Raw genomic sequence first — 27,104 nt, 5'->3', positions numbered from 1 at the left:
TTTAGTGGTAAAATTTATTTAAATGTAAGATTTCATTTTTGAAATAAAGCTACAACATTCAACACAAAGACACCTTCTCTGTCTTCCTCCGTCCCCCACTTAAATAAGTGTTAGGAGTAACAGGATTATGGGCTTCAGCAGCTACTTTTAAATAGCCTTTAATACACACACTATAATTAATAGGGCCCGTGTTTGTTATCTTTCCGTTTCTAGCTCCTCCTCCTGATTCCCTGAACAGCAGTAAGAGCCCACATATAGGAAACAGCTTTTTACCTGACAATTCTCTTCCTGTATTAAATCAGGTAAACTTTTTTGAGAGTGGTTAAATGTCCATTTGTGTGTTTTACTTGCAAACATTGCACCTTACATTGAATGATTTAAAATAATGCTAAACAGTCTTGCTGTGCTCTTTGCAACTTCAGTTTCCTTCTTATTACACTAGGACTTAACCTCCAGTGGACAAAGCACCAGCAGCTCTTCTGCTCTTTCTACTCCCCCTCCTGCTGGGCAGAGTCCTGCTCAGCAGAGCTCTGGAGTCAGTGGGGTTCAGCAGGTGAATGGCGTGACAGTGGGGGCACTAGCTAGTGGGATGCAGACCGTCACGTCCACCATCCCAGCTGTGTCCGCAGTGGGTGGAATAATTGGAGCTTTGCCAGGTAACCAACTGGCAATTAACGGCATTGTGGGAGCTTTAAATGGTGTGATTCAAACTCCAGTCACAATCTCCCAGAACCCTGCCCCTCTCACCCACACCAGTGTACCACCTAACGCAGCGCATCCAATGCCGGCCGCCGCACTGACCAACAGGTAAGCTGTTGCTGTGGTGGGCGTTGTTATTATTTGTTTTTCATGCAACATGTTATTAGTGTTGTCTTTGTTTTGGGTTAGGATTTTTTAATGTATTTTGTAGATGTTCTCTAAAAAAAGTTAAGTGCTAACTACTCATGGTATGCTTGTTTTTTAAATTGATGTAATTCAATTAAAATGGATTTCAGTATCATATTAAATATATTGTGTTGAAAATGTCGGTCCTGATCTGGGATATCAAACTTAAGATGTTACTTTTCCTTATTATATACATGTATACTAAATTTTAAAAAGGCATTTTTGTGGCAGTCACATGATACTGGCTCCTCAAATTTTAACAGCACAATTTTGATACTTCTCTATCACAGACTTTGATGAAGTAAGAGACAGATGAATACTGTTATTACAAACACATAAGTTTGTACCTTTTTAAACTAAATTCCTGACAAGTTTCTGTTACTTGATGGTCGAGTTTCTGTATATAAGGAGAAAGAACAATTTGTACATAATGAAGCACTGTAGTTCACATGAGTTTGTTAACACCCCAATGAAGAAGCTGCCTTTCACGTCACCCCTGAGAAGGTTACAGTAGAAAAGTAAGGCTGTGATGGTTTTTCAGTGCCCCGGGACTAGGGCTGCTGTCGGACCAGCAGAGACAGATGTTTATCCAGCAACAGCAGTTCCAGCAGCTGTTAAACTCCCAGCAGCTCACACCCGTAAGTCCTTTGTTTGACAAGGTTTTACTTTTGTCCATGTCTGGTGTTGTGGCTATCCTGGGCTCCTCCTCTGTGAGTGTGGGTCTTAGAAGTTGCTGTGCTGTTTGGCACATCAGTGCCGTCCCATTTGCGGACTGTCTTACACATGTTAGAACATGCATTGTGCTAACTAGGCTCTGAGGATTGGAGTGCAAGTTGTATTTTCCTGGCAGTTCATTCTGAGAGTTGAGAGTACACACACTTGCATCATGATACCTTTCAAGAAGGAAATGATACAGGATGAGGGCAGGCATTAAATAGTCTAAGGGATGAAGTAAGGTGAGGGTGAGGGCCATTTCACTTGTATTGTGGTCTTGAGAGTAGAACCAGGGCCTCAGTTGTGACAGGCTCACTGGACTAGCATTGTACTGTGGCAGTCCATCACCAGCTCATCTTAGATGGGAGGTGACGTGTTGACCTCCATTCTGTCTCTTAGCTGTTATAGCCACATAGGTTGTGCTGATCTTGCTTTATTTTCTAAAGAATTCATTGAAGAATATTGAACTGAACATGACATGATAGTTACTAAGGGCTTAGAAACATTAGTAGCTCTATGGAAACAATGAGTTTCAGGCCATAGAAGGCTATGATACTGAGACAGTATCTGGCCCTATCCTCAACCCACTCTAAATCAATCAATCAATCAATCAATCAATCTCTTCCTTCTCTGCTCAAAAGCATTCCTGACTTCACATCTTCCCTCCTTTCTGCCTGCCAGTCTCACTGGGCTCTCATGGGTCTAGGATCTTGCTGTCCAGTCTCTCACTGAGGCCAAAGAAATGCCCTGCTTCTTCATCCACTTGGGTAATGCTAATCTCCTCCAAGTCTTTGTCCACTCTTAATTTGGCAGAGCTGCTCTGACTACTACACTGTCATGGGCTCCTCTAACCAATCACCATACCTCTATCTGCCATACATCCCAATCAGATAACACAGTGCTTGTAGTCAGCACTCCGGAAATCTTGAGTGGAATTCATACTTACTGAAAGTAACAACTTGGGGGCTAGAGAGAATGGCTCAGAGGTTAAGAGCACTGACTGCTCTTCGGAGGTCCTGAGTTCAAATCCCAGCAACCACATGGTAGCTCACAACCATCTGTAATAAGATTGGATGCCTTCTTCTGATGTGTCTGAAGACAGCTACAGTGTACTTACATATAATAAGTGAATACTTAAAAAAGAAAGAAAAGAAAGGAACTCAAAACTGCAGCAAGAAAATATATTGTTAGGAGTTGGTGGCAACCTTCAGAAACCATTGAGAAGAATTATGTACAGGGTTTGGTCAATGAGAGGAATTCCTGAATAGCTGTTTATAATGTTACTTACCCTGTTTTAGTTTGTTTCTGTGTTGCTGTGACAGAACACTGACTAAAGCAACTAGGCAGGTGTTTATTTGGTGTATAGGCTACTGTACCATCTAGGGACAGCATGGCAAGAACTGAAGTAGAGTGATGGGTGACCTGCCTTGCTCCACATGACTTGTCAAATCTGTTTCTTAGCCATCTCAGAACCACGTGCTGTCTACAGTGGGCTAGACTCTCCTGCATCACTCATTAGTCAAGACAGTGCGTATAGGCCAATCTGATTGAAGTATTTTCTCAATTGAGGGTCCCTCTTCAGATAACCTGCTTGTGAGTTAACAAAGCCAAGCAGCACAGTATCCAACTGCTGCTGTTTCTGTTGTGTGTTCTTCACGGACAGCCTCATTTGAAGACACTTCTCTGTATTTGCCTCTACTGTGTTTTAAAAATGGGCAACTCAGCTGGATGACAGCAGCAGCACACACCTTTCATCCCTGCACTTTGGTTGCAGAGGGCAGGTGGATCTTTGAATTCCAGGACAGCCAAGGCTACACAGAGAAACCCTATCCTGAAAAACAAAAATCAACTAGTCCAATCAATCAATCAAACAATCAACCAAATCAATTAAAAATGGTCAATTCCCAAGTGGTGCTGGGTTACTACCTATGCAGTTGCTTTCCTGGATGCTGGTCTTTATCCCGTTTGTTTTTAAACAGACTTCACCATAGTCTTGGCTAGCATGACACTATGGAGACCAAGCTGTTCTGGAAATTCAGAGAGAGAGAGAGAGAGAGAGAGAGAGAGAGAGAGAGAGAGAGAGAGAGAGGATAGAGAGGATAGAGAGAGATCTGCATCTGCTTGCCAATCAATCAAATGCTGGGATTGAAGGCCTGTGCCACCACACTCAGCTCTTGCTCTCTTAGCAGTGACTGTGCTTTAAATAATACTGTAGGAGAGAGATGGAGAAGGCAGGCTTTGCTGACTCTGGCTGAAGCTCATCTTTCATCCCACCTTTTCTGAAGGAACAGCATCAGGCCTTCTTGTACCAGCTGATGCAGCAGCAGCACCACCCACCTGAGCTCCAGCAGCTGCAGCTCCCGGGACCCACGCAGATCCCTATCAACAATCTCCTTGCAGGCACTCAGGCACCTCCACTCCACACAGCTACCACCAACCCCTTCCTCACCATCCACGGGGACAGCACAAGCCAGAAGGTCACAGTAAGTATGTTTTGTGCTGCACCTTGGAAGCAGGGTCTTTAGTGAGCCAAGTTGGATGGTCTTGTCTTTTTCCATGTTATTCCCCTGACCTTTCCTTCTTAGGGCCAGTTGTTTTAGCAGCTGGATATTGCAAACTGAGTGTCTAAGCTAACTTAATTTACGCCTCTCTTAAGTATATCGATTTGAGGTTCTAATTATATCATATAAGGTTCTAAGGCCATTTATAAAAAGCATTTTCTAAAATGTTAGCAAGATATATGAAATTAGCCCATTCAAACAGATTGTATTTTTTCTGCTTTTAAAATGGAGTCATATTTTTGATATGGTAAAATACACAAAATTAGGGCAGAATTCCTAACATTATTCCAGATTCCTTGAGAAAGTCAATTGCTATGCTGGAGAAATGTCCACACTAACAGAGCATCCAAAGCCCTGCTGCTCTCAGCACCTGTCACTCCAGCTCCAGGAGGCCCAGGCTCACTTTGGTTTTCTGTAGGCAACTGCACACATACACATAATATAAATGTTCCCAAAACTTAATTACAGTCACAATTTTAATAAAGTGTAAAATTTAAATTTATTGACCTTTTATTTTGTAAGTCATAGCATCTCATCCTTGAGGGGCAAAGGTAAAGTTAGGTGTTGACACGTGAACAACCTGCACAGGGGCTCATGTTTTAGGAAGGTCCTGCAGTGCAGACATGGAGACCTGGTGCCAGGAGGGGAAAGAATCCAAGGGCCCGAGGGACGCCCGCAAATCTGAGCACTGGTATTACCATGTTGATTGCTTTGAGATTTTTCTCTAGTTTTAACCTTAGTTACGTTAGTTTTCATTTATTAATGAACACTGGTTCAGAATGTGGGCTAACTGCCAAGTGCTTTCTGTTTGTTCTCTTGCTGTGTGCCTGCTTCCTAAGTGTGGGAACTGTCACTGTGCATCTTGCCAGCTTTCCCTACCAGGGAGTCTATGCTTATATAGACATTTGACACACTTTACTGTGCTTTCTGCTCATGGATATTTTCCACATTAAAAATAGATTAATTTTTAGTGGAAGAACCACAATAATCAGAGAGTAACCAGCTTCATGGGGGGGGGGGGGCACAGCACATAAGCTCAGCTGCTTGGGTGGCTAAAGCTGGAGGGTCATGAGTTTGTGGGCGGAGCCATATATATAGAGAGGCCCCATATCTATCCGCCTCTCCCCTCGCCTTCTCAGCTCCCGTTCTCCCCAAGACAAGGTCTCTGTATAGTTCTGGCTGTACAGGAACTCAGTATGTAGACAAGGCTGGCCTTGAGCTCATAGGACCTGTTTATCTCTGGTCCTTTCTGTACAGTGGTTGAACTAATTAATGCTTCTTATTTCTGTTTTGAACTGCAGAGACTTAGCGATAAAACTGGGCCTGTAGCTCAAGAGAAAAGTTGACACTTGAAAATGGCCAGAACTCGCCTTTCCTGCTGTTCCGTGCTTCACTGGCTGCTGCAGTGTCTGCCACAGCTATGAAGAAGGGCGGCGGGAACACACAGGGGAGGATGTCACACACTCCCTTGTAAGGCTCTGATTTTCTTGTTGCTTTGTTGCACTGAAATGGAATTCCTATATACCCATCCCCTACCAAAGTGTTTAAACTTCGGAAGAAAAATTAATAACTTTTTGTCAATGAAATAATTCATATGCAATGAGTTTATCAATCCAAGAAAAATGTAATGTGCTTGCTGCACAGCTAGTTTTGTTATAAATTGGAGACATATAAAACTAAAGACTTATATTTGCAAACCACTTGGTTATATCATAAAAGTTGGAATATGAACTATCTTATTGGGATAGAGTGTGCTTGTTCCATGGGGCAGATTTTAAGTTTTGAGAACTGTTTGATTTCTTCTCTTGGAGTTGTATTCATTAAATATTGTTATTATACAGATCCTCAACTGGGGCTTTGCAAATGTTTTAAAGAATTCCTTTCTAATGAGATTTGTCCATTTGGAGATCAAATTAGGATGGAGACAACTGCTTCTGCTAACAGTAGTTTTCTTTTGCAAAAGAAAAAAAAATTTGTGTGTGTGTTAAAACCTACTCTGGAGTTAAGGAGCTCTAAGGCTGCTGGGAGAACTAGATCAATTGGAAGAGAACAGTTTCTTTCAAAAAGAGACACCAATGTGGAAACTGCTACAGGGTTCTAGCATCAAAGTGCCTGTTGGGACCTCCCTGGGTAGAAAGGGCTCTGTACAGCAGGGTAGGCCACTTGTGCCAGCAGCTTCCCCATGCTTCTGTCTCTGTTGAACCTTTCTGTGCCACCATAGAGAGCTCAGGCAAACTGATTGTCAACAAGGAAACAAGTAGACCTGGGAAGAGTCTACATGCTTGTTTATCTCATCAGCCTCAAACCACCCACTGGAACAGGCACACCACCACAGTTCCTAAAACCTGTCCCACAGCCTTCCAAATTAGCCATGCCCCGAGTAGCCATGCTCTTGATTGTGACAATATGGCAGCCTAGTAGGTTAGACAGTTGGGGATATAATCATTGGTCTGTTTCTGAAACACATGAATTACTGGTGGGAAAGGCCCAACTGCAGTTCGACCTCCACTGTGTGCTTAGCTGGAAGACCATGTGCACGACTTAGCAGTCTGTCTTCTGTGACACTGCACACCTCTTACCTCACTTCTGTAAATAAGGTTGTGAATCTGTTTTGTAATGTGAAAAATTCATAAGATAACATTGATATTTTGATTTGTAATATTTCTAATTGGTAGATTTAATTGAAAAGTAAAATTAATTTATTTTTATATGTTCAGGGGAATTTTAAAGAAAGTCAAACCTTTTGTAGATAATTTAAAAGAATCAGTGTGGTTTATTTTATATATGTAACCCACTGGTTGTTATTCTGTAACAATTTGTATAAATGGTAAATTTTTGAATGTGCTGTTATTTTACTTAGATGTAAAATTCCACATGTATTAAAATGTACAAAGTTTTTGTTAATAAAATTTAATGATGTTTATAGCTCTGTGCCCTGCCTTCTTTGTTGGAGACGCGGCTGTCCTGAGCTCCTGTGTGCAGCACTTGTCAGCACTGGGGGCAGTTCCGTGGGGAGCTTGTCTTGTAGTTGTCCGATTTCTCGGGGGTAGGCTGTGCAGGAGAGCATGGAGCCACCCAGCTGTGTCCAGAGATGGCAGTAATTACTGAGGAGGGTGGGTGGGTGTCCACAGTAAGAAGGGACTGGCTCTCTAGGAGACATCTGTTCATAGCACACTGGATTAAAAAACTAAATTCTATTGTTCACATATTTAGAGTAAATGAGAGGCATTCTCTAAAAAAAATACTTATGTGTTCAATGATCCTTGGGTCACAGATCCACCATAGTTTTTACCCCAGAGTACAGAGATGCATGTTATTTCTTTTTGGTAATTAAGAGTTGAGTGAACATGAAAAAAACCTAACCCTTGGCTCCTAACTGTATTTTGTTTTAATAAGGGCCATGTATCCTGGCTAGCCTTGGACTCCACGTAGGTAGCTAAGGCTGCCCTTGAACTTCCTGTTAAAGCTTGGGCAGTCGGATGTCAGGTTTGTGCTGTCACCTAGGGCTCCCTGCAATGAGTCTCTGGTTGAGCTTCATCTCCAGCCCTAAGTCCCCAGCTTTATTACAGACTGAATTAGGTTTGTAGGAAGAGACAAAGAAATGGACTTTAGAAAGTCTTTTCTGTTGGCCAGATGTGTTGATGACACCTGCATCCCAAACACCAGCTGCTTTTGGCAGAGGACTCAGGTTTAGTTCTCGGCATATACATGGTGACCCAGCTGTCTGTAACTCTACTGCCAGGGGATCGGACACCTTTTGACCTCTGTAACCACAAGGCATGCAGATGGTACATTTACATACATGCAGACAAACATTCAACCAAAATTGTTTTTTAAAACAGGAAGGGCAGATATTGTCTTTCCAAAGATTAAAGAACACACTCAGCTAAGGTGGCAGATGCAGCTCTGTTTAATCTTCACTCTGTAGAGAATCCACTGTATAGGAAGGATTGTTCTGCTTCCCTTCATAAAAGCATGGCATTTACCTTGTATGTTCTTCACCTGGCTAGGACACATGGGTGGCCCCAGGTCAGCTTGTCCCCTGCCAACTTTGTGAGCAATTTATCACCACATTTTGGAGTTTGAGAGTATGTATGTGGTCAGGGCACCCAATTGGTGTGCCTAGGGCTTGTTTTCCCTTGGTTCTTTTTTGAGTGTGGACTAGGCTGGTCTCCAGCCCACAGTTCCAGTACTTCTTATGCTGAGATCTGTAGGCTTGCTCCCCTCTGCCTTTTCATCAAGTTGTTATGTTACAAAAAGGAAGGGATAATCCCTCAGCTCTGTGGACAGTTTCTGGAACTAGGAGCAGAGGGCTTAGGATGAAGTGCCCCTTTGCTGCTGTTATGGGGTTCATATATTTCTGATCAAATCCACAAGAGAGTGCTACAGTTGGGTATGGTGGCTCATACCTGTAATCTCTGCACTTGGGAGGTAGAGCAAGGAGGTTTAGGAATTGAAGGTTATTCTAGTTCAAGGTCAACCTGTAAACCAGTCTCAGAAACCAAACGAACCAGCCACCCCTGTAACCCTCTTTCTGTCCAAATTAAAGCAAGCCTTTAAAAGGAAACATTTCTGTGGCACTGGAGCTAGGATCCTGGGCCTTGGAGGGGTTAGCTAAGACTTTACCACTGAGCTATGTCCAGCCTTTCTCAAAGTTAACAGCAAAGTGAAGGACACCTAGCACCCTATCACCAAAGAGGAAAGACTAGGGGAAAAAAAAAAAGAGGAATCCCTCTTTTTTATTCTCCCCAGTCTTTATGCTATACATACACACACACACATCCCATGTAAAACATTTTCCATTACATTCCTATAGTTAAAATATTGTACATACAAAGAGTTTTGACCTACTTTTGTTACTTTATTAAAGTGGCACATATGAAAGAGTTTAGATTTTAGGAGCTGAACTTTATATAGTTCCTTAAGTTCCTGGTGAACCTTTGCAGCTTCTACCATGTCGACAACCTGTCTGGCAATGCAAAGGGTTGATGTGGGAGCTGGAGGGTGGGACCCGTACAACACTGGAGTCTGATAGGAGAGCAGAAAAGAGCTTTGTACATGTGTGCAGCTAAGCTGCTGTCAGCAGCTGCACAGGGCAAGAGGCAAAGCATGGGCCCCAGGGCTGGCTGCTGGGGACAGCAGTGAGGGCAAGAGAGGCAGAAGCCAGACATGCTGTTTTCTAGATCTAGGGCCCCAGGAAATTTGCTATCCAGTTACTTCTCACCAGCCTCACCAGCCACCTTTGTGCTGCAAACTTGGAATAGCATGAAGTGGCCTGAAGGGGGTTTTCTGGACTAGGCCACACAACCTGACTCATCTGATTTCCTCAAAACTGCTCTGTAAGACATGGTGACTCCTGGCAAACATGTACTGCTTTTCTTTCCTTGGTTGTTGCCACAAGACCAAGCTTCCTCTAGACTTGACATAGCCAGACTCTGTTTTCCCAGTTTCACAGATTAGGGAGGCAATGGTTTAATCACACAAGGCCATGTAAGCATTGCACAGTAATTATCTGAGGCAGGTAATACCTGTTCACGGTTTTTTTGTAGTGCTGTCTGGGATAGTTTCCTGGATAAAGCCAGTGTGGAACTTGAGATCTGTTGGGGTTGAGACCCTTTCCACTACAGCAAACCAGCTACCCTGTTCTTCAGGGCCCCTCATCTGCCCATGCCCCAGGATGGGTGAAAACCTGGGTGTGGTGCTGAATAGCTGGCATCCCAGAACTCAAACCATAGGAGGATCCGGGCATCTTTAGCTACAGAGTGAGTTCCAGACCAGCCATGCTGTGGTCTCAGTGAGATGTCTCCCATAAGTCTCTAGCATTTAAATACTTGGCCTTTCAACAGTCTTGGCTGTTTGGGGAAGACTAGGAGGTGGAAGCCCTGTGTGTTGCTTGGCTCACTGCACCAGTATCACATAGCATGATCACAGAACAGAAGTAAGATGTAATAGTACAGAGGGACAAGAGGTAGCAAAGAAAGGAGCCATGGTAGGACTGGGGATTGGGGCTGATGTGAAGAATTCAGGGGAACACATGGACATGTTCTGGCATAGAAAAGCAAGTTCGGGTCCCTTAGGGATACTGACCCCCCAGTGGCAATGCTCAGTACCAATCAGTGGCAACTTTGAATACACAGCTTGTTCTCTCTCCCTCTTCTCCTGTTAACCCCCCCCCCCCCCCCCGTATTAGTTGCTTGTCTGTTGCTGTTACAAAACACCATGACCAAAGCAACTTATAAAAGGGTTTATCTGGGGCCTATGGCTCCAGAGTATGAGTCCATGGTGGCTAGATGGAGGTGGCAGTAGCAGGTGGGACGAGTGGCCTACAGGCGCCACAAGCAGCAAAGCTGACTTTGAAATGGCTTTTGGAACAAAGCCAGGTAAGCGAGCAAGTTGGATGTGAGGAGAGGTTCAGGAAACGGATAACCAGCTGAAAAATAAGTAGTAAGTGGGAGGTCATGTCTGACCCCCTTAACGACGGTCCGCAGGTACTTACGGAATAGGGCCTCTCTAGAAAACCACTTTTAGTCTCTTTAACGACATGCATAGTGGCTAAAAGCAGAAGCAGCTCTGCTGGAAGTTGGAGGCTGAAGCCAGAGTGCATCTTTGCCAGGCCTGTTCTTCAATGAGAGGAAGAAGACCACTGGCTTCCTAGGGACTTTGTGTGTGGTTATGCCCATGATAATAGGTCAAACTGCCACCACCACCTTCAGGAGGCCAGCTGGGTCTGCTTGACAGACTTGGACTCACACCTTGGAAAGGAGGGGTTGGGGAGGGAGTCATGGAACAGCTATGTGAGTATCCAGGCATCCCCCACTATCCAGCTGTATGCAATTCTGTTCTAATTGCATGTGCTTTAGGGTCTCTGGAAGGTGTTAGACTCTGTAGGTACGAAGGATTAGGGAAGCTGGCTCCCTCAATGTAGCTTTGGGAATACACCATCCCTTCCGGCTGCAGACCTTCCAGTGTGGCTGCTTTAAGGTCACCTCTGCTCCGACCCCTAAGCCCTCATCCACTGTAAGTAACCCTATGTAAACTATATAAGGTTAATCTGCATGAATTTTGGAGTTTTTGGTTTGTCTTTGAGACCTTAGGCGAAGGGGTAGACATTGAGTTTTGGCAACAGCTCATCACACTGAGAGGCCTTACCTACTAACAGTAACATACTGGGTACTGAGGTGTCATTGTGTAGAACTAGGCATGACTTCAAACAGCACACTGTAGCCAGTGGAGTACATCTCTTGCTTGGCAGCAGTTTGAAGTTTCCTTCTAAAGGGGCTGGATTGAAGTTCAATTTCCATCACTACATACATGGTGACTTACAGCCATCCATACAACGGATCTATGGGATCCACTGTCGTCTTCGGGTACACACACAGACACAAAAGCAAAGCATTCACACCAAAGCACAACAAAACTGAAAAACAAGCCCAAAAGCCTTTTCAAGTTTCAAACAAAAGCAAGAAATTCTTTAAAAATTTTAGATCCATGTATTCATGTGCATGTGTACATGCGGGCTTCGGATGTGTGTGCCGTACCACAATATGAATGCAGAGGTCAGAGGACAGGTTCTGTGAACATGTGCTTCCTGGAGAGTGAGCTCAGACTGGCAGGCTTAGCAGTCAGTGGTTTTATCCACTGAACCACCTTCCAGGCTTAAATTTCTCATTTGACAATCAAACTTATTTGCTTTATCTCAAATTCCACCTGGTGCCCCTGTTTTTCCCTCCTTGGCTGGCCAACAGAAGACCTTAGATTTTTGGCACCACACTCTCCCCTGGAAACACAAGGAAGGCCTGTAAATGGCACCCTATAGCATGTATAATTGATTCATTCTTTCCTTCTCTCCCCCCCTCTCTTTCTCTCTTCCTTCCTTCCTTCCTTTCTTCCTTCCTCTTTCTTTCTTTCTTTCTTTCTTTCTTTCTTTCTTTCTTTTTTTCTTTCTTTCTTTCTTTTACTAAGGCACATGATGTTTAGAAATACTGAGGTACAAAATATAAGTTTCTGCATGAGATTTCTCGAGTACTTGTTTGGAAAATGATGGTCATCGATCGTCACCTTCCAGAAGATTCAGCTTTTAGCCTGCTTTTTCTTTTGGACCAGTTCAACCAGCAGCTTGTATCTAGCAATGCAGTCTTCCTGTGGGAAATAAAGAAAGAGGTGTAGTGACAGTTCTTTCTTGGGTCAGCTCGCTGTGCCCTCTCTGCGAGTCACTGCCCAGTCCTAATAGAGAAGCCTGTGTTCATTTCCTTTACAGTCTTCTGGGAAAGCCTAGTTGGTCTCAGGCAGACCTGGTCAGAGAAGATCTGCTGCAGGGCATAGCCGAGGGCTGCCTATGGAGTGCAGTGTGGCGTCCCCACTCAGCTTGCTAACCCTTCTACCATGGGAACTCCATCTCATCACATCCCAGGCCAGAGAATCCAAGAAACCTGGGGCTACAATACTCTCATGCTTTGTTTGTGCTTCTCCTTGGTGGCTGCTGGGACCTTCCTATGTGAGCTGCAGCACAGAACTAGCATGGAAGGTGGCCACATGGAGTGGGAAAGTTGGAGAAAATGGAAGGAAGTGGCTGCTATTTTCAGGTGGGCATGATATATATTTTAGAACCTATTCTCTTCCTGTCTAGATGATACCAACCCTATGGTACTGTAAGCATGTTAGTTCAGGGTCCAGGGCAAATGACTGCTGTGCTACAGCTACACAGCGTCCTTAATCAGGTACCTGGGACAGGATGGGCGCATCAGTGTACATGAGCATCTTGTGGTGAGTGCCTCCCTACATTCTACCATCACCCACCCATGCCTTCAAAGTATGAGCACATAAACAGCCATGGCCACTCAGCATCAGCCCTCAACAGGACAGTGTGGGTAGTGCTGAAGGCTGAGCAGGCAGGAGGCAGTGTCTCCTGACAGGACCTGAGCTCCCTCCAAGGCAGCTGACACCAGATGGTCAGTGGGCATCCCTTCCATGCCTGTGGGGTTAGGTTGCAGTCAAAGCTAAGGGATACTTGTGGGGCATGGAAGCCCTGCTCCTCTCTGGGGCAAACAAGAAGGTTCTGCTCCTCTCTGCTGCTTTAATTTTGAGCAAAATTCAATTTATCACACATGTAAATGGCGGAGTCTGACAGAAGTTAGAGAAACTCAGTGAAATAACTACTTTTGGCAAACCGACTGTAGAGATTGGAAGAATTTGTGCTTAAAGAGATGAACTGTTAATGGCTTATTTTTCTCTTCAGAAACTCAGTTTCATCAACGTAAAGTAGGTAGACCTGTGCACTCAGGGATATGCATGGCCATAAGCTAAGCTTTCCAACATAGAATTTCAATTAAGGAATTCAATGTGCCCAGAGGCTGCTTTTGATTTCTGTGTGCTCCGGGTGCCTCACACTTGGAACATATCCTTCAGGGAGCACTGGGGAGGACGGCTGGCCTGGAAAGCTTACCCAGGAGCTCCAAGCCTCCCAGTGCAAATCACAGTGGTGGGGAGGGCACGTTGGGCTCTCAGCAGGTCACCTCTGCTGTGTTTGAGAATGGTGTCTTAGCAGCCGCTCATCTCTGGGTGGCCAAGTGCCACCAAAACCAAAGCACTGCCACACCGAGTTATGCTGACAGTGTAGGGGTTGGCCCTGCTCACCCTTTGGGTCACACTTGTCACAGAGCCAGAGGACCCTGCCCCACCTTCTGTGGAGCAGGGACACTTCTTGGCAGCTCTGTTTCACTCAGAAAATACTTCCTGAGTAGGATAAACTTTCCAGTAGGCTGGCAGGCTGCAGTGGGAAGTTTTTGTTTCTTTAAAAATATATACACGTGTTTAAATACATACACACATTATATATCACATATATCTATAATAAAATGTATTACATGTATGTTTGTTCGTGTGTATACATGAATGCATGTTTACACGTGTGGCCAGACACATGCTGGGACAACTTGAGGGAGTTGGTTCTTTCTTTCCACCGTGAATTGCAGAGACTGAGCCGTCAAGCAAGTCTGATGGCCAGCACCGTCGCCCACTGAGAGCTATCTGGCCAGCCCGAGCTCTGTTTCATAGCTCTCATTTTCTTTGAGAAGAGCGAGCTATTCTGCATAAAGACTGTTCTTAGCATCCTGCCCTCATCTCTACCTTGGCAAGTGTGCAGATTCATGAGCTGAGGAAGACAACTGTGAAACACAAGGTCCTGTGGCCAGTGGGGCATGGAAGAAAGGGCTGGAAGCAGGGGAAGGAAGCATGGTCCACCCACTCCCCTGCAGTGTCACACACCTTGCTCTTAGACGGGACACATCTGGCTATCTTGTCCCAGCGGTCAGCGGCTCCTTTAGGGTATTGCTGTAATGCCAATTCTAGAAGTTTCTGTTGACTCTGCGTCCACGCCTCCTCTGCAGCACGAGTTCTTTCTTTTCGTTGTTTCTCTTCATCACTGGAATCGTTTTGTTCTGATATATCAAAGTCTTTTTGCCTCTTTCCTCTCAGCTTCTCCTCTGGCTCCACTCTGGTTACAGCCTCAGCCGCTCTGGCTGACTTCCGCCTCCGAGGTCGGGCTTCTGTGGTCGCCGACTCCTGCTCACCCTCAACAACCTCGTGCTCCTCATCCTCCATGGCCCCTGCTGAGTCCTCCCGCTGAGTGATGATGTCATCTGGCACGGCTGTGGCTATCTTGATTGGCCTGGAATTCTGACCATTTGACTTAAGTTCAGAGAGCCTGGTCATTCCTAGGAAAGGACACAGTACACGAGAAAGGGCATGGTGAACCTGGACACTGTGCTGGGCATTTGACGTGCACTGTCTAGTTTACCTTCTTCACTAGGAACACCCCAGCCTTATCCACAAGGGAAGGCTTTCTCTGAACGTGCGAGACATGGGGGTTGGAGCTTTGTCCTTGCCACTGCTCTGAGGAATACTGTGTATATATGGCCAGACTTCGATCAAAGAGCAGGGGTCCTTTAGGAAGGAAACCTGACACTTACTGGAATTCTCTATAGTCTAGGCTTCATTAGTTCTATTAGCATAATGAAAATTCACTAGGCAAGCTTCGCACTGCACCTCCTCTGCAGGCAGGCACAGACACAGAGCTCTAGTAGAACTACTTTATTCACAGGGCGTGCATGGGCCACACTACATGAATGGAGGCAAGAGGACGTCCTGTGGGACTTGGTTCTTTGCTTCCACCATGTCTGTTGCAGGGAACTGAACTTAGGTGGTCAGGCCTCGTGGCAAGTGCCTTTATTTGCTAAGCCATCGCCATAGCCTAAGGTGAATTTATTTTATCTTAGAGTTTCAGAGACAGAGTTTCTCTGTAGACTTGCTCTATAGACCAGACTGGTTTTGAACTTAGAAGTTCATACAACTTCTGCCTCCTGAAGGCCTGTGCCACCGCCTGGCTTCAAGGTGAATTTCTATATGCAGAGAAAGGATCTTAGTAAAAGGTCAAACCATTTTACTTCACAAAGGAAGACAGACAAATAGGAACACACCAATGGGATCAAGCTGTGACCTTCAGTAATGAACCTGGCAGGGAACAGAGGCAGGGCAACCCCGAGAAGTTTGGATGGGTTCACTTGCACTGGGAACAGCAACCTTGCAAGCCTGGGGTCTAACCTCATGCTCTGTAGCACTATAACCACTTGGTGTCTCTAAGGAACCAAATCTAAAACGTCATTTAATTCTACTTAAGCTTCAATTTGTTTTTGTGTATGTGCTTGCATATGTGTTCATGCACACGTGTGCATATGGGTGTGGTGGCTTCAGGTCAACATCCTGTGTCCCTCTTCCCTGGGCCTCCTTACTTCGTCTGGAACAGCTGTCTGAGGCCAGGCAGCCTCCTGTTCCCACCTTGCCCGCAGTGGACTCACAGGCACTCGATCCTGTACTTAGCTTTATCACATGGGTGCCAAGGATTGAACTCAGGTCTTCATGTTTGTGTTGCAAAAACTTTATAATTAAGCCATTTACCCAGCCTCAAACTTGAATTAAAAATAGCTAAATGTGACTACTGGTTACCAAATTAGATGTGTGTTTAGCCTCTTTAGAGAACACTTTGTTAGACGTAGGTATGCCTTAAAATATTCTTTAATTTATGAACTACTGCCACGTACCAATTAGTACATTTAATCATGAGACATTCTAAAGAGGAATTTCAATAAAAAGATACAGGTGATTTGTTTGTTTGTTTATGAGACAGTTTCTCTCTGTGTAGCCCTGGCTATTCTGGAATTCACTCTGTAGACCAGGCTGGCCTCAAATTCAGAGATCAGCCTGTCTGTACTGGATTTAAAGGCTAATGTCACTATGCAAGGCTAATGTGTGTGTGTGTGTGTGTTTTCTAAATAAATTTTATTGCTTGTCAAGAAATGTTGATTTTCTTAGTCTCTAAAATACAAATCAATATTCCCTCAGAAATTCCTACCCAACACTGCACCTCCCCTGGGGAAGAGGAAGGTTTCTAGCATGCAAGGTTGCACAGCACCTTGAGCTTACATCCAAAGGGACAAAGAATTGGAGTCCCAGAAACCCAAGAATGGCTCTTGGCAGACTCAAGAAGACAGTATGTATGTAGCTGGTTACCACCATCTGGCTGCAAACTGACAGACATACAGTTGATACTTTCTTTACCTAGCTTATCACAGTAAGAAACTGAGACTGGCAGGGTGTGACAGGAGAGCTCTTCGCATAGCCAGAATCTCACTGGTAGCTGAATGGGATGTGTGCTCTCTTATAAACATGGACAACATTCATTTGCACATGCCTGTTTTCCCTACCAAGTAGCACTCAGGCTCTTTCTTCCTTCACATGTCTGCTGTCACTGCAGACTGAGTAACTTTCTGAGCTGACCTTATGTTCAGGAAACAAAATGCTAGGCTAGTAAACCAGCTCTGGTGCTTGCCACCAAACCTGACCTTCTGAGTTTGACTGAGACCCAGATTATGGAAGAAGAGAACAGGCACCCCCGACACACACCCTAAGGCTGTCCACTGGCTTCTACATGCACAAAGCAACACAGAGACACACAGACACATGAATTTAAAAACACAGAAGGTGCCTAGCATCCTGTAAGAAGAAGGCTGCTCCTGGTGCTTCTGCTCCACAGTGAGCATGCTGCCTCTTGTAGTCACAAGGTCTTACGCCAACAGGGAGAATCAGGGTACTCCAGACAGTTCTAGACTGGCAGAAACTGCAGTTTCTGTGCAGGGATGCCAAACTGCTTTCTAAAAATAGTAAGTGAGGGCTGATGAAGTGGCTCAGCGGATAGGAGCACTTGACCACTCTTCCGAAGGTCCTGAGTTCAAATCCCAGCAACCACCCAAAATGAGATCTGATACCCTCTTCTGGCACATCTGAAGACAGCTGCAGTGTACTTATGTATAATAATAAATAAATCTTAAAAAAAAAAAGAAAAACCAAAAAAAAAATTAAAAAAAATAGTAAGTGAAATAATAGTAATAATAAATTTGTCTAATGAAAATTTCATTAATAATATTGAGAAACAGAAAAAAATGCATAACACTGGATAAAATACCAAATTTACAAGTCAGCTCCAAAATCAATGATGAGTCAAATGTTTAATAGCCATCCTGCAGAATAGGACAGTAAACAGAATACAGTGATGTGGCTGAAAGTAAGTCATTCTTAAACCAGTCAGTCCTTCTTCCAACATCGCTGAGGACAATCTTAAGGTTTGCACAGTGTTCTAGTGCTGACTCAAGCTTCCAACTCCCAATTCAGTTTTTAATTGTTTTACTAATTAAAAATTTTAATTTATAGCCAGGCAGTGGTGGTGCACATCTTTAATCCCAGCACTTGGGAGGCAGAGGCAGGAGGATTTCTGAGTTCGAGGCCAGCCTGGTCTACAGAGTGAGTCCCAGGACAACCAGGGCTATACAGAGAAACCCTGGCTCAAAAAAACAAAAACAAACAACAACAACAGCAACAATAACAACAACAACAACAAAACCAGTCTTCCCTAAAACTAGAAGAACACCATGCTGAACCTGTCTGAAGATCCTGGGACCCTGAGGTATGCTAACACTCTACATCTCTAAACTTAATCAGCTTTGCGGGGTCAGACTGGTTAAGTATCTATGATTAACCTTTCAGAGAAAGCATCAGTAGAGGTTTTTGGGGAAACTACCATCCCTACCACTTAAAGAAGTTATTACAGAAAGGGATCAATCTTGAAGAAGCAGTGTCAGATTAGTGATAAAGCAGAGACTCACGTGGGGAGCAAGTGACTGACTCTTTGATTTGCTTGGATTCGTGTAATAAAATCGATTAAGGTGGCAACTCACCGGGGGAGCTGGTGACTGAGTCCTTCAGTTCCTTGGCTTTGGTTGTCACCTATTTAAAAACATAAAGAGCAAGACAGCTTACTGGTTGTTTCCATATAAGGCCCATACAGGAGCAGGGGTAATGGAAGCCATAAACACAGAAGACCCTCATCCTCTGTAAATGTATAAAGTGGGAGAAGTCCTCAGCGCGTGTGCATTGTTGAAAGGGTAAGACAGTGTCAGGGACCAACTCCTCAGACTCTTGGGAATGGCAAAGCTTTCCTCCTGAGTGCAAAAGTTGGCAGTGTGTATAAATGCAAACAATTGACCAGAGTGTACCAAACTGTCACCTGCACATTCTTCCTGCAGGATGGCTGCAGTCGCAAACAATTGACAGAGTGTACCAAACTGTCACCTGCACATTCTTCCTGCAGGATGGCTGCAGTCTGAGAATGCCCACGTACAGAGACTCCTATTGAGACATCTAAGCCCCTCACCCCCACTTGTCCTGAGAGTCCCCATAATACATGGGCTGTTGTGGTAAGTGGTGTGCTCCGTCAGAGCAAGTGCAGTGCTTCAGAGCCCAGCTTTTCTCTATATGCCTCTCTCCTTTCTTACCCCCCTAGCTACTCCCAGCCTCACTAACAGCAGCTCAGGACAAGCTACCCAATAAGGAAGTGAGGCCCAAGAGACTCAATGTCTTGCTCTAAAATGCCCATCAACAGTAGAATTAGAACCTGAATCATTTCACTAATTTTAGTGGAAGTTAATTATACTAGATTCCTTTTAAAAATAGTTTTAAAAGATCTGTGCACTATTTTCAGTAAGAATTTCCAGAAACTGAATGTATATCTTCACTGGAAGACATTATACCAGTGAGCATTGTGGGGGCAGGAGGATAACACTCATGCTAATCATGTTACAACATTCTCCACATACCTGAAAGAAGCCCAAGATCATACAAGAGTGCACCACAGGAACATGTTTTGGGGGTGAAGGCATATGGACCCAAGAAACAATACATTTCCCTTTGAGTATGGCCCAACGTGGCTGGATATAAAATTAACTCAAACAAATCAGTAAGTAGCCTTCCTCTACTCAAATGATAAACAGGCTGAGAAAGATATTAGGGAAATGACACCCTTCACAATAGTCACAAATAATATATCTTGGTGTGACTCTAACCAAGGAAGTAAAAGGTCAGTATGACAAGAACTTCAAGTCTCTGAAGAAAGAAATTGAAGAAGATCTCAGAAGATGGAAAGATCTCCCATGCTCATGGATTGGCAGGATTAATATAGTAAAAATGGCTATCTTGCTGAAAGCAATCTACAGATTCAATGCAATCCCCATCAAAATTCCAACTCAATTCTCCATAGTGTTAGAAAGAGCAATTTCCAAGTTCGCCTGCTATATTGTTGACCTTTGGCCCCTGCATACAGAACAAGCTTATAGCCTTCTTAAAAGAGAGAATAAATAGGAGCAGTGCAGCTTTTGGTCCTGCACCAACATGAGACCCTGAGGACAGGACCTGAAGAATATGAGTTAGTTATCCAAGACTCCTGAGAGTAGCTCCAGGATTAGAACTTGTACAAGAAAAAAGGGGAAATGAGGGAAGTAAGGGCTTTTTCCAGCCCCACACCCACCTTACAGCTTTCCCCTCCCACCAGGAGTCACCCCACCTCCTACCCACAGGAACATTCTTGAATAAGGAATTCTCAGAACATACTGACTCTGAAAAAGTCCCAGGAAGAGTTCAAATGCTTATCTTGCTTGCTAACCCATAGATTTAAAGGTCAATATACTTAGCCAATAAGTTTGAAATGTAACCTTGCTGATGTAACCTGTGTCCCTAAAAAGTATAAAAATTGCTTGTACTAGCTACTCATGGTTGCATTCTTGTGACTAGAGGGACTGATTTGCATCGATCTGTGTCTCGGTGTGTCACCTGGGGGCGTCTTGAGGTAAACACCACCGATGGAGTGACCTTGCTGTGGTGCATTTCCTTCACCTCTAGCTTCATTTTTTCCTGTCCATTGGATACATCCCATAACCCTAACACTTGGCTCTAGCAGGCTCCACATAAAAGCATCTTCTTCTCTCTCTCTCTCTTTTTGGTTTTTCGAGACAGGGTTTCTCTGTGTAGCCCTGGCTGTCCTGGAACTCACTTTGTAGACCAGGCTGGCCTCGAACTCAGAAATCCACCTGCCTCTGCCTCCCGAGTGCTATAAAAGCATCTTCTTAAGGCTCCTCTTTTTCACCTCCTATGGCTTTCCACAGAGGGTCTTTGTTTCCTCTTCCCTGGTCTTGTATACTTCTCCATCTCTTGTCCTGACCTCAGTTCTGTACTTTTGTGCCTGCTAATCTATATGCTATTCCCTGCCTTCCAATGGAGTCTCTTCCCATCTATTCCCCTTAGATGCTGTTTGCTGTTACCATATATTAATTATATATAACAAGTACAGTAATTATTAACCTGTAACCCTGGTCTTGCCCATTTTATAGAAATTCAGATCTGAAAGGGCTTCAGTAATAAGCTGTGTACCAGACAATGAAGGCACATGTACACACACATACACACACACACAAACACACACGTGTGAGGTGAGGAACATAGGCAAGAAGGATCTAAGGCTTTTGCTCGCAATCATCATAACATACCATATTTGGAAATGAAATCTCTAATTTTATGGACAGACAGGTCAGGTGTCCTTTCATTACCACTAAACCTCATTTTGTTTGGATCTGCTAGGTCCACAGCCTAAACAAACTTTACAGAAAACATACACTGTCCCTCTTATAATAACTTCTCTGCATTCTGGACAGGTCTCCCTAGTGTGCCCAGGCTAGTCTCACATTCATACCATAGATCTTTGCAATGGTATGGTTCTGGGCATCTGTAGTTTCAACTACTAGTCAGTTCTATCCATATGTATCTGAAAAAGAGGTATTTTATTCCTTTGCATACATTTACTTACAGTAGATTCCTTTTCTTTCTTTTTTAAATTATTTCTGTAAGGTCAGCAATTTAAATTCTCTCACTCTTGTCCCCCTTAGTTAATCCTACTAAATGCATGCCAATTTTCTTGGTACTTTTATAGAATTAACTTTTGATTTCAATGGCATTGCTTGATGGATTATTTTCATTTTTTTTAATCTTTGGATTTGAATTCTCCTCCTGTACTGGCTATTTTTGTGTCAACTTGACACAGCTGGAGTTATCACAGAGAAAGGAGCTTCAGTTGAGGAAATGCCTCCATGAGATCCAACTGTAAGGCATTTTCTCAATTAGTGATCAAGGGGGAAAGTCTTTTGTGGGGGTGGGACCATCCCTGGGCTGGTAGTCTTGGGTTCTCTATAAGAGAGCAGGCTGAGCAAGCCAGGGGAAGCAAGCCAGTAAAAGACATCACTCCATGGCCTCTGCATCAGCTCCTGCTCCCTGACCTGCTTGAGTTCCTGTCCTGACTTCTTTCAGTGATGAACAGCAATGTGGAAATGTAAGCTGAATAAACCCTTTCCTCCCCAACTTGCTTCTTGGTCATGATGTTTGTTCAGGAATAGAAACACTGACTAAGACACCTCCCATGCCCACTCTGTATGACATGGGTATATAGTTCATTTTCTAGCCAGCTAGGCTAACTTTAACTCATGGTAATTCTCCTGTCCTAGCCAGCCAGCTTTCCCCCAGCATCAGGTGACCCTGAGCTTCTCGTTCTCCCTGAGCGTGCACTCACTGATGGTGAGCTTCTCCTCGTTCTCCCTGAGTGAGCGCGCACTCACTGATAAGCCTCAGCTGTACTGTTCTGGTAAGCTCTATTTTCTTACTCATTTCTAAGGAATTTCTGGTTCCACGTGTGTTTTCTTCTTCGGTCCACGGTCTCCTGGAGAAGCGGGGTTTTCCACAAGTCTGCTTAATTTCCCCATTTTGTGTGTGTATTACTGATTCGACCTTTACTCTGTGGGGACTGCCGAACACACTCAATAGACGCTCTGTATGCTCAGGAGGCTGTGTACCGTGTTGTTGGATAGATGGTTTCAGATGTCTGGTTTACTGTATTACTTATATCTCCCTAACTTCGTGCCTTGTTATTAGCAGGTATCAGTACTGTTGACATGAGAGGCTAGTATATCAAATGTTAGTGTACTTCCCTTCTTCTCCTTTTCTGTTTTTGGTGTTTCAAGACAGGGTTTCTCTGTGTAGCCCTGGCTGTCCTGGAACTCCCCTTGTACACCAGGCTGGCCTCGAACTCAGAAATCTGATTGCCTCTGCCTCCCAAGAGCTGGGATTAAAGGCGTGCACCACCACACCGGGTCTCTTAATAGTTTATATCATAATTTTGCTTCTCTCTCTATAATCATAATCCTGTAGACATTCAGTGTCCAATTCTAAAATTGATTAGACATCACTGTCATTCAGAAGTCATACTTTTTCTCACTCGAAAGGCAACATATTTATGAGGTTCATTAGTTAGAAGCAGAACACAATGTTTCAATTCTACATACCCAACAATCTGTTATTTTAGTCTCTTTGTCATGTCTGCAGGATTTGATGTCATGATTTTTAGGGTTAGAGAGATGGCTCAGTTATTAAGAGCCCTTACTGGTTACTCTTCAGAGGTTCAAGTCCCAGTACCCACATGGTGGCTCACTCCAGTACTAGAGTATCCAATTCCTTCTATGGTCTCTGCAGGCACTAGGCACATGTGGTATACAAACATACACACAAGTAAAGCACCCATGCACATAAAACAATAAAATAATAAAGATGTTTATATAAGAATGATGGTGGCAGGTGAAGCATTTGTATGGTAGATAAAGGCAAAAATGTGTGTGTGTGGGGGGGTGGTTTGGCATCCTCAGTCGATCATCTGGGTGTACTGTAATAAAGAACCTATCAAATAAATAATTGCTAATGTCCAGGGTGTTGTTGAATAAACAACACACCACTCTGGGACAGGAGAGTCATCTTTCTGTGACATGGTCATCAGCAAATGCACTTTTCTCCCCCACAGCCTTTGACTTGAGAGGAAGGGGTGCAGATTTGCTCTTGAGCTGGTTACTATTTTTCTAGGGTATGTGGTTAAGGTTTTAGCTGGTGGTTATATTTTCTGTTATGCACCATTGCATAAGATATGTCTCAACACACACTATAACAAGGAATTTAGCACTGTTGTTTTTGGTCTCACCTGGGAAAAAAATTTCTACCCAGAGCTCAGGTGAGTTCTCTTTTTCAGAATCCAAGCAACTGGATTGGGCAGTTCCTATGAGAACCACAGCACCAATGTACACTGAGTCACGTGGACAGAAGAGTTGTAGGGATGTGTGCATTTTATCATGCTCCAATGTGTCAGGCATTTAAAAATCCAGTAATTGTTAGCATTCTGTCTATGCTTTGTTCCACAGTTACCTGGCAACAATGAGGTGTGCCTGACTCACTATAAAAGGGGCTGCTTGCCCCCTCCTCCCTCTCTTAGTCACTTGCTCCTCCCTTGCTCTTTCCCTGCTTCCCTTTCCCCCCTCTCTCCACATGCTCATGGTTAGGCTTTACTCCTCTACTCTCTCTCTCTGCCTCTACTACCCTCTTAACTCCCCTCCCCATGCCCTAAATAAACTCTTTTCTATGTGGCTGGTCCCTCAGGGGGAAGGGATGCCTTGGCATATGTACACTGAGGCATCCCCCTTCCCCCATACCTCACTACACCCCCATATTCCTCCTCTTTGTCTTTTTATAAACCTATCAGTAATTCCTTTCATTATTAAATTATCCTCAAAGTTTTCAAAAACTAGGAGCTTATATCTTGTTGGGGCAAACAGGTCAGAGTAAACAAACAAAAACCTAAAATAAGTTTCCTTCTTTCTAGTGATACAGCAACATAAATTACAAATTGGGTAAGAGCCAGGTAAGCTGACAGTTACATGAAGTCACATTTCTGTTTAACAGAAGGAGTCTGTGATTCAGAGTGTATGTTCATAGTCCTGGCATAATGCTCAGCTAAGTCAGGAAAGAGAATGTTGACTGCCAGTGATAATCTTCAGTCATAGTTTCAGACTCTGGCTCACTTGATATCTTAACTATTACTAGGATAACAGAAATTGGGCTGGAGAGAGAGTTCAGCAGTTAAGAGCACTGACTGCTCTTTCAGAGGTCCTGAGTTCAATTCCCATCAATTACATGATGGTTCACAACCATCTGTAATGGGATCTGATGCCCTCTTCTGGTGTGTCTGAAGACAGCTACAGTGTATATATACATAAAATAAATAAATAAATACTTATAAAAAAGATAATAGAAATTATGGGTTGGCACAATGGCTCAGCAGGTTAAGGGGCTTGCAAAACAAACCTGATGATCTAAATTTGATACCTGAGTATATCAAACTGGATGCAAAACGGTGGCCAGCTGTCCTCTGGCCTCTACACATGATACCAAAGCATGTGTAACCTCACTCTCCTTCCCCACACAGATAACAAACAAGGTTAAATTAAAAAAAAAATGCAACTAAGAAGTGTATATACATATACATGTGTGCGTGTGTATTTGTGTATGCATGTACATGCCTAAGAGGTATATACTATTTACTCTAGTAGTTTTCTACTTAGATTTCCTACTCATTACAACGAAGAATTACTGCAACTTTCAAATTCAAGGTATATTGTGTTACCTGAACATTAAACAAACCACTTGAAAAATGTTTTCAATTGGTGTGGGAAGCCACATGTGCCGTTGCAGGGTGGCGCTAGCTTCCGCTGGCCACCACGCATACATAGGCAGTAAAGTTTTTTTTTTTTTTTTTTTTGCCAAGATGAGGTTTTGAGAATTAACCAAAATTAACCAATCAGATGAGAGAGAAGTTAACCAATCAGATGAGAGAGAAGTTAACCAATCAGATGTAGGCATGCAAATGAGGTGGTAAGCATAACCCAAGCACAACCAATCCGGGTGTGAGACACGCCTCTCCTAGGCCGATATAAGCAGCACCAGTTCTGGGCTTGGGCTCTCTTTGCCTCTGCAATCAAGCTCTCCCAATAAGCGTGTGCGGAAGGATCCTGTTGCAGCGTCATTCTTGCTGGCCAGTCGGGGCGCGCAAGAAATTGGTAGGAAGTAGTGCTGAACATTCGTAGTATGTCTCCAATGCCTTTATGCTCATCTTATCCATTAAAAAGGGGGGCCTTTCAATTAACTGAGTGACCATGTATATAAATAGTGTTGAACGTCATCTGCAGGCAGGAAATACTTCTGTGTCAAACAGTAGCATAATTTTGTAGACACTATTAGTGCACCAGTGAAGACTGAAATAACCTAATATGCCTTCACCCACAGTCCTCTCTGATGAGTAGCTTCCCAAACATTAGGAAAAGGAGGCAGCTTAAACCACATTAGCTCCTAAGCATCTGCTCAAGATCAGCTATGCAGTAACTGAAGGTGCTATATCAAGTCCCTCCTAGACAAGTCGGTGATATAAAATATGGATTACACAGTGAGCTGAGAGTGAGTAAGAGTGACAGCAATCGTCAAAGTGCCTATGTCTTAACTAGTAAGCTGGACACAGCCTGTAAGGTCGACTATGCTTTTACTAAGACACAGGGTTTTGACGGGTACAAATTGCAGTTTGTTAGCAACAGAACTTGTACAAGGCTAGAGAAACAACACAAAGGGTCTGACCGGGGAGAATTATACAGAAAGATTTCAACTGAGCTCACCCTAATGCCATAACAGTCTCTACCTGTGAGACAGGGCAGAAGGATTGAATTTGAGGGCAGCTTGGGTTTCATAGAAAGATTTCTCCCAATGCTTTCAAAATCACTTTAAGCTATCTTTATATCGTGTCCTCCTGCACCAAGCATGCACAGGGTGGAACTCAGTCTGGCACATGCTTGGTGCAGGAGGAAAACCAATGCTTGGCAGTCAGCTGAGAAGGAGTTTGAGAGGTAGCCCTGCTCAGGAACCCAGCTGCACTTACTGGCCTGTTACAAGGGCAGTACCACTCCCCTTTGGATTCAGAAGATCAGGCGACTTTGCCTGAGGGCTAACAGAACAGCTGAAGTATATGAGGGTCTAAGGGCAGCATGGGCTAAGAATGAGCCACCTTAACCAAGACCTCCATTAACTAGCTCTGAGGCCTTGACCAAATCCTTCTTCTAGAATACTCTCTGCAGCAAAGTGGAAATCAGGATAGCAGGCATTTCCATCCTGCTATCACACACCATCCCCTAACCACCCTATGGAACTGATATCACAAAAGAAGTGCAGCTCAGAGTGACCAAGGGATGATAAACAGGAGGCCAGATGTGAAGAGCTCCTGGTGCAGCCTTCAAAGAATTTGGCAGGAACTTGACTTTGGGATAGGGTAAGGAAGTAGGCTCAAGATGATTAAAGCTGAGGAATGTGTTCTTTGTATCTAGTTGGGTCTTATTAAGACCCTATACAGTAATCACGGGACCTTTGTCTATGCTTTGTTTGTTCTTTCACTACTGTTTATGCCTTGGTTGTTCCTTGACTATTCTGTTTATGCCTTAGGACTGACAATATTCTTGTATGTACCTAGAATGATATAAAAGCAGACTGGAAAAAAAATAACCCTGCTTCAGCTTCAGCCCTGGCTGGAGTCCTGCTCTAGTGTTTCTTTCTTTAATGCTCAGCCTGAGACCCTGCTGACCGACTGAGCAGGCGTGGTCACTT

The 27,104-nt window shown here is 43.9% G+C and overlaps 2 protein-coding genes across 16 annotated transcripts in view; one reads left to right on the top strand and one right to left on the bottom strand.

Moving 5' to 3' along the window:
* The window catches only part of Mllt10 (MLLT10 histone lysine methyltransferase DOT1L cofactor), a 149,616-nt gene extending 142,533 nt beyond the window's left edge, over nucleotides 1-7,083 (top strand). For all 15 annotated transcript variants that reach the window (XM_029473556.2, XM_085835157.1, XM_085835156.1 and 12 more), the window contains 5 exons: nucleotides 214-302; nucleotides 443-807; nucleotides 1,427-1,523; nucleotides 3,885-4,082; nucleotides 5,462-7,083. In XM_029473556.2, coding sequence (XP_029329416.2) covers nucleotides 214-302; nucleotides 443-807; nucleotides 1,427-1,523; nucleotides 3,885-4,082; nucleotides 5,462-5,506 — 794 coding nt within the window. In that variant the 3' untranslated portion in view covers nucleotides 5,507-7,083. The remainder of the gene's footprint in view (nucleotides 1-213; nucleotides 303-442; nucleotides 808-1,426; nucleotides 1,524-3,884; nucleotides 4,083-5,461) is intronic.
* Nucleotides 7,084-11,627: 4,544 nt separating this feature from the next.
* The window catches only part of Dnajc1 (DnaJ heat shock protein family (Hsp40) member C1), a 176,900-nt gene continuing 161,423 nt past the window's right edge, over nucleotides 11,628-27,104 (bottom strand). The window contains exons 10-12 of the mRNA XM_021152177.3: nucleotides 18,446-18,494; nucleotides 14,424-14,872; nucleotides 11,628-12,299 (exon numbers count right to left, since the gene is read on the bottom strand). Coding sequence (XP_021007836.1) covers nucleotides 12,231-12,299; nucleotides 14,424-14,872; nucleotides 18,446-18,494 — 567 coding nt within the window. The 3' untranslated portion in view covers nucleotides 11,628-12,230. The remainder of the gene's footprint in view (nucleotides 12,300-14,423; nucleotides 14,873-18,445; nucleotides 18,495-27,104) is intronic.

This window comes from Mus caroli, unplaced genomic scaffold, assembly GCF_978045245.1.
Source record: "Mus caroli unplaced genomic scaffold, Mus_caroli_1 scaffold_2, whole genome shotgun sequence".
NCBI lineage: Eukaryota > Metazoa > Chordata > Mammalia > Rodentia > Muridae > Mus > Mus caroli.
Note: the sequence above shows the minus strand (reverse complement) of the source record. Positions and strands in the feature narration are given on the sequence as shown.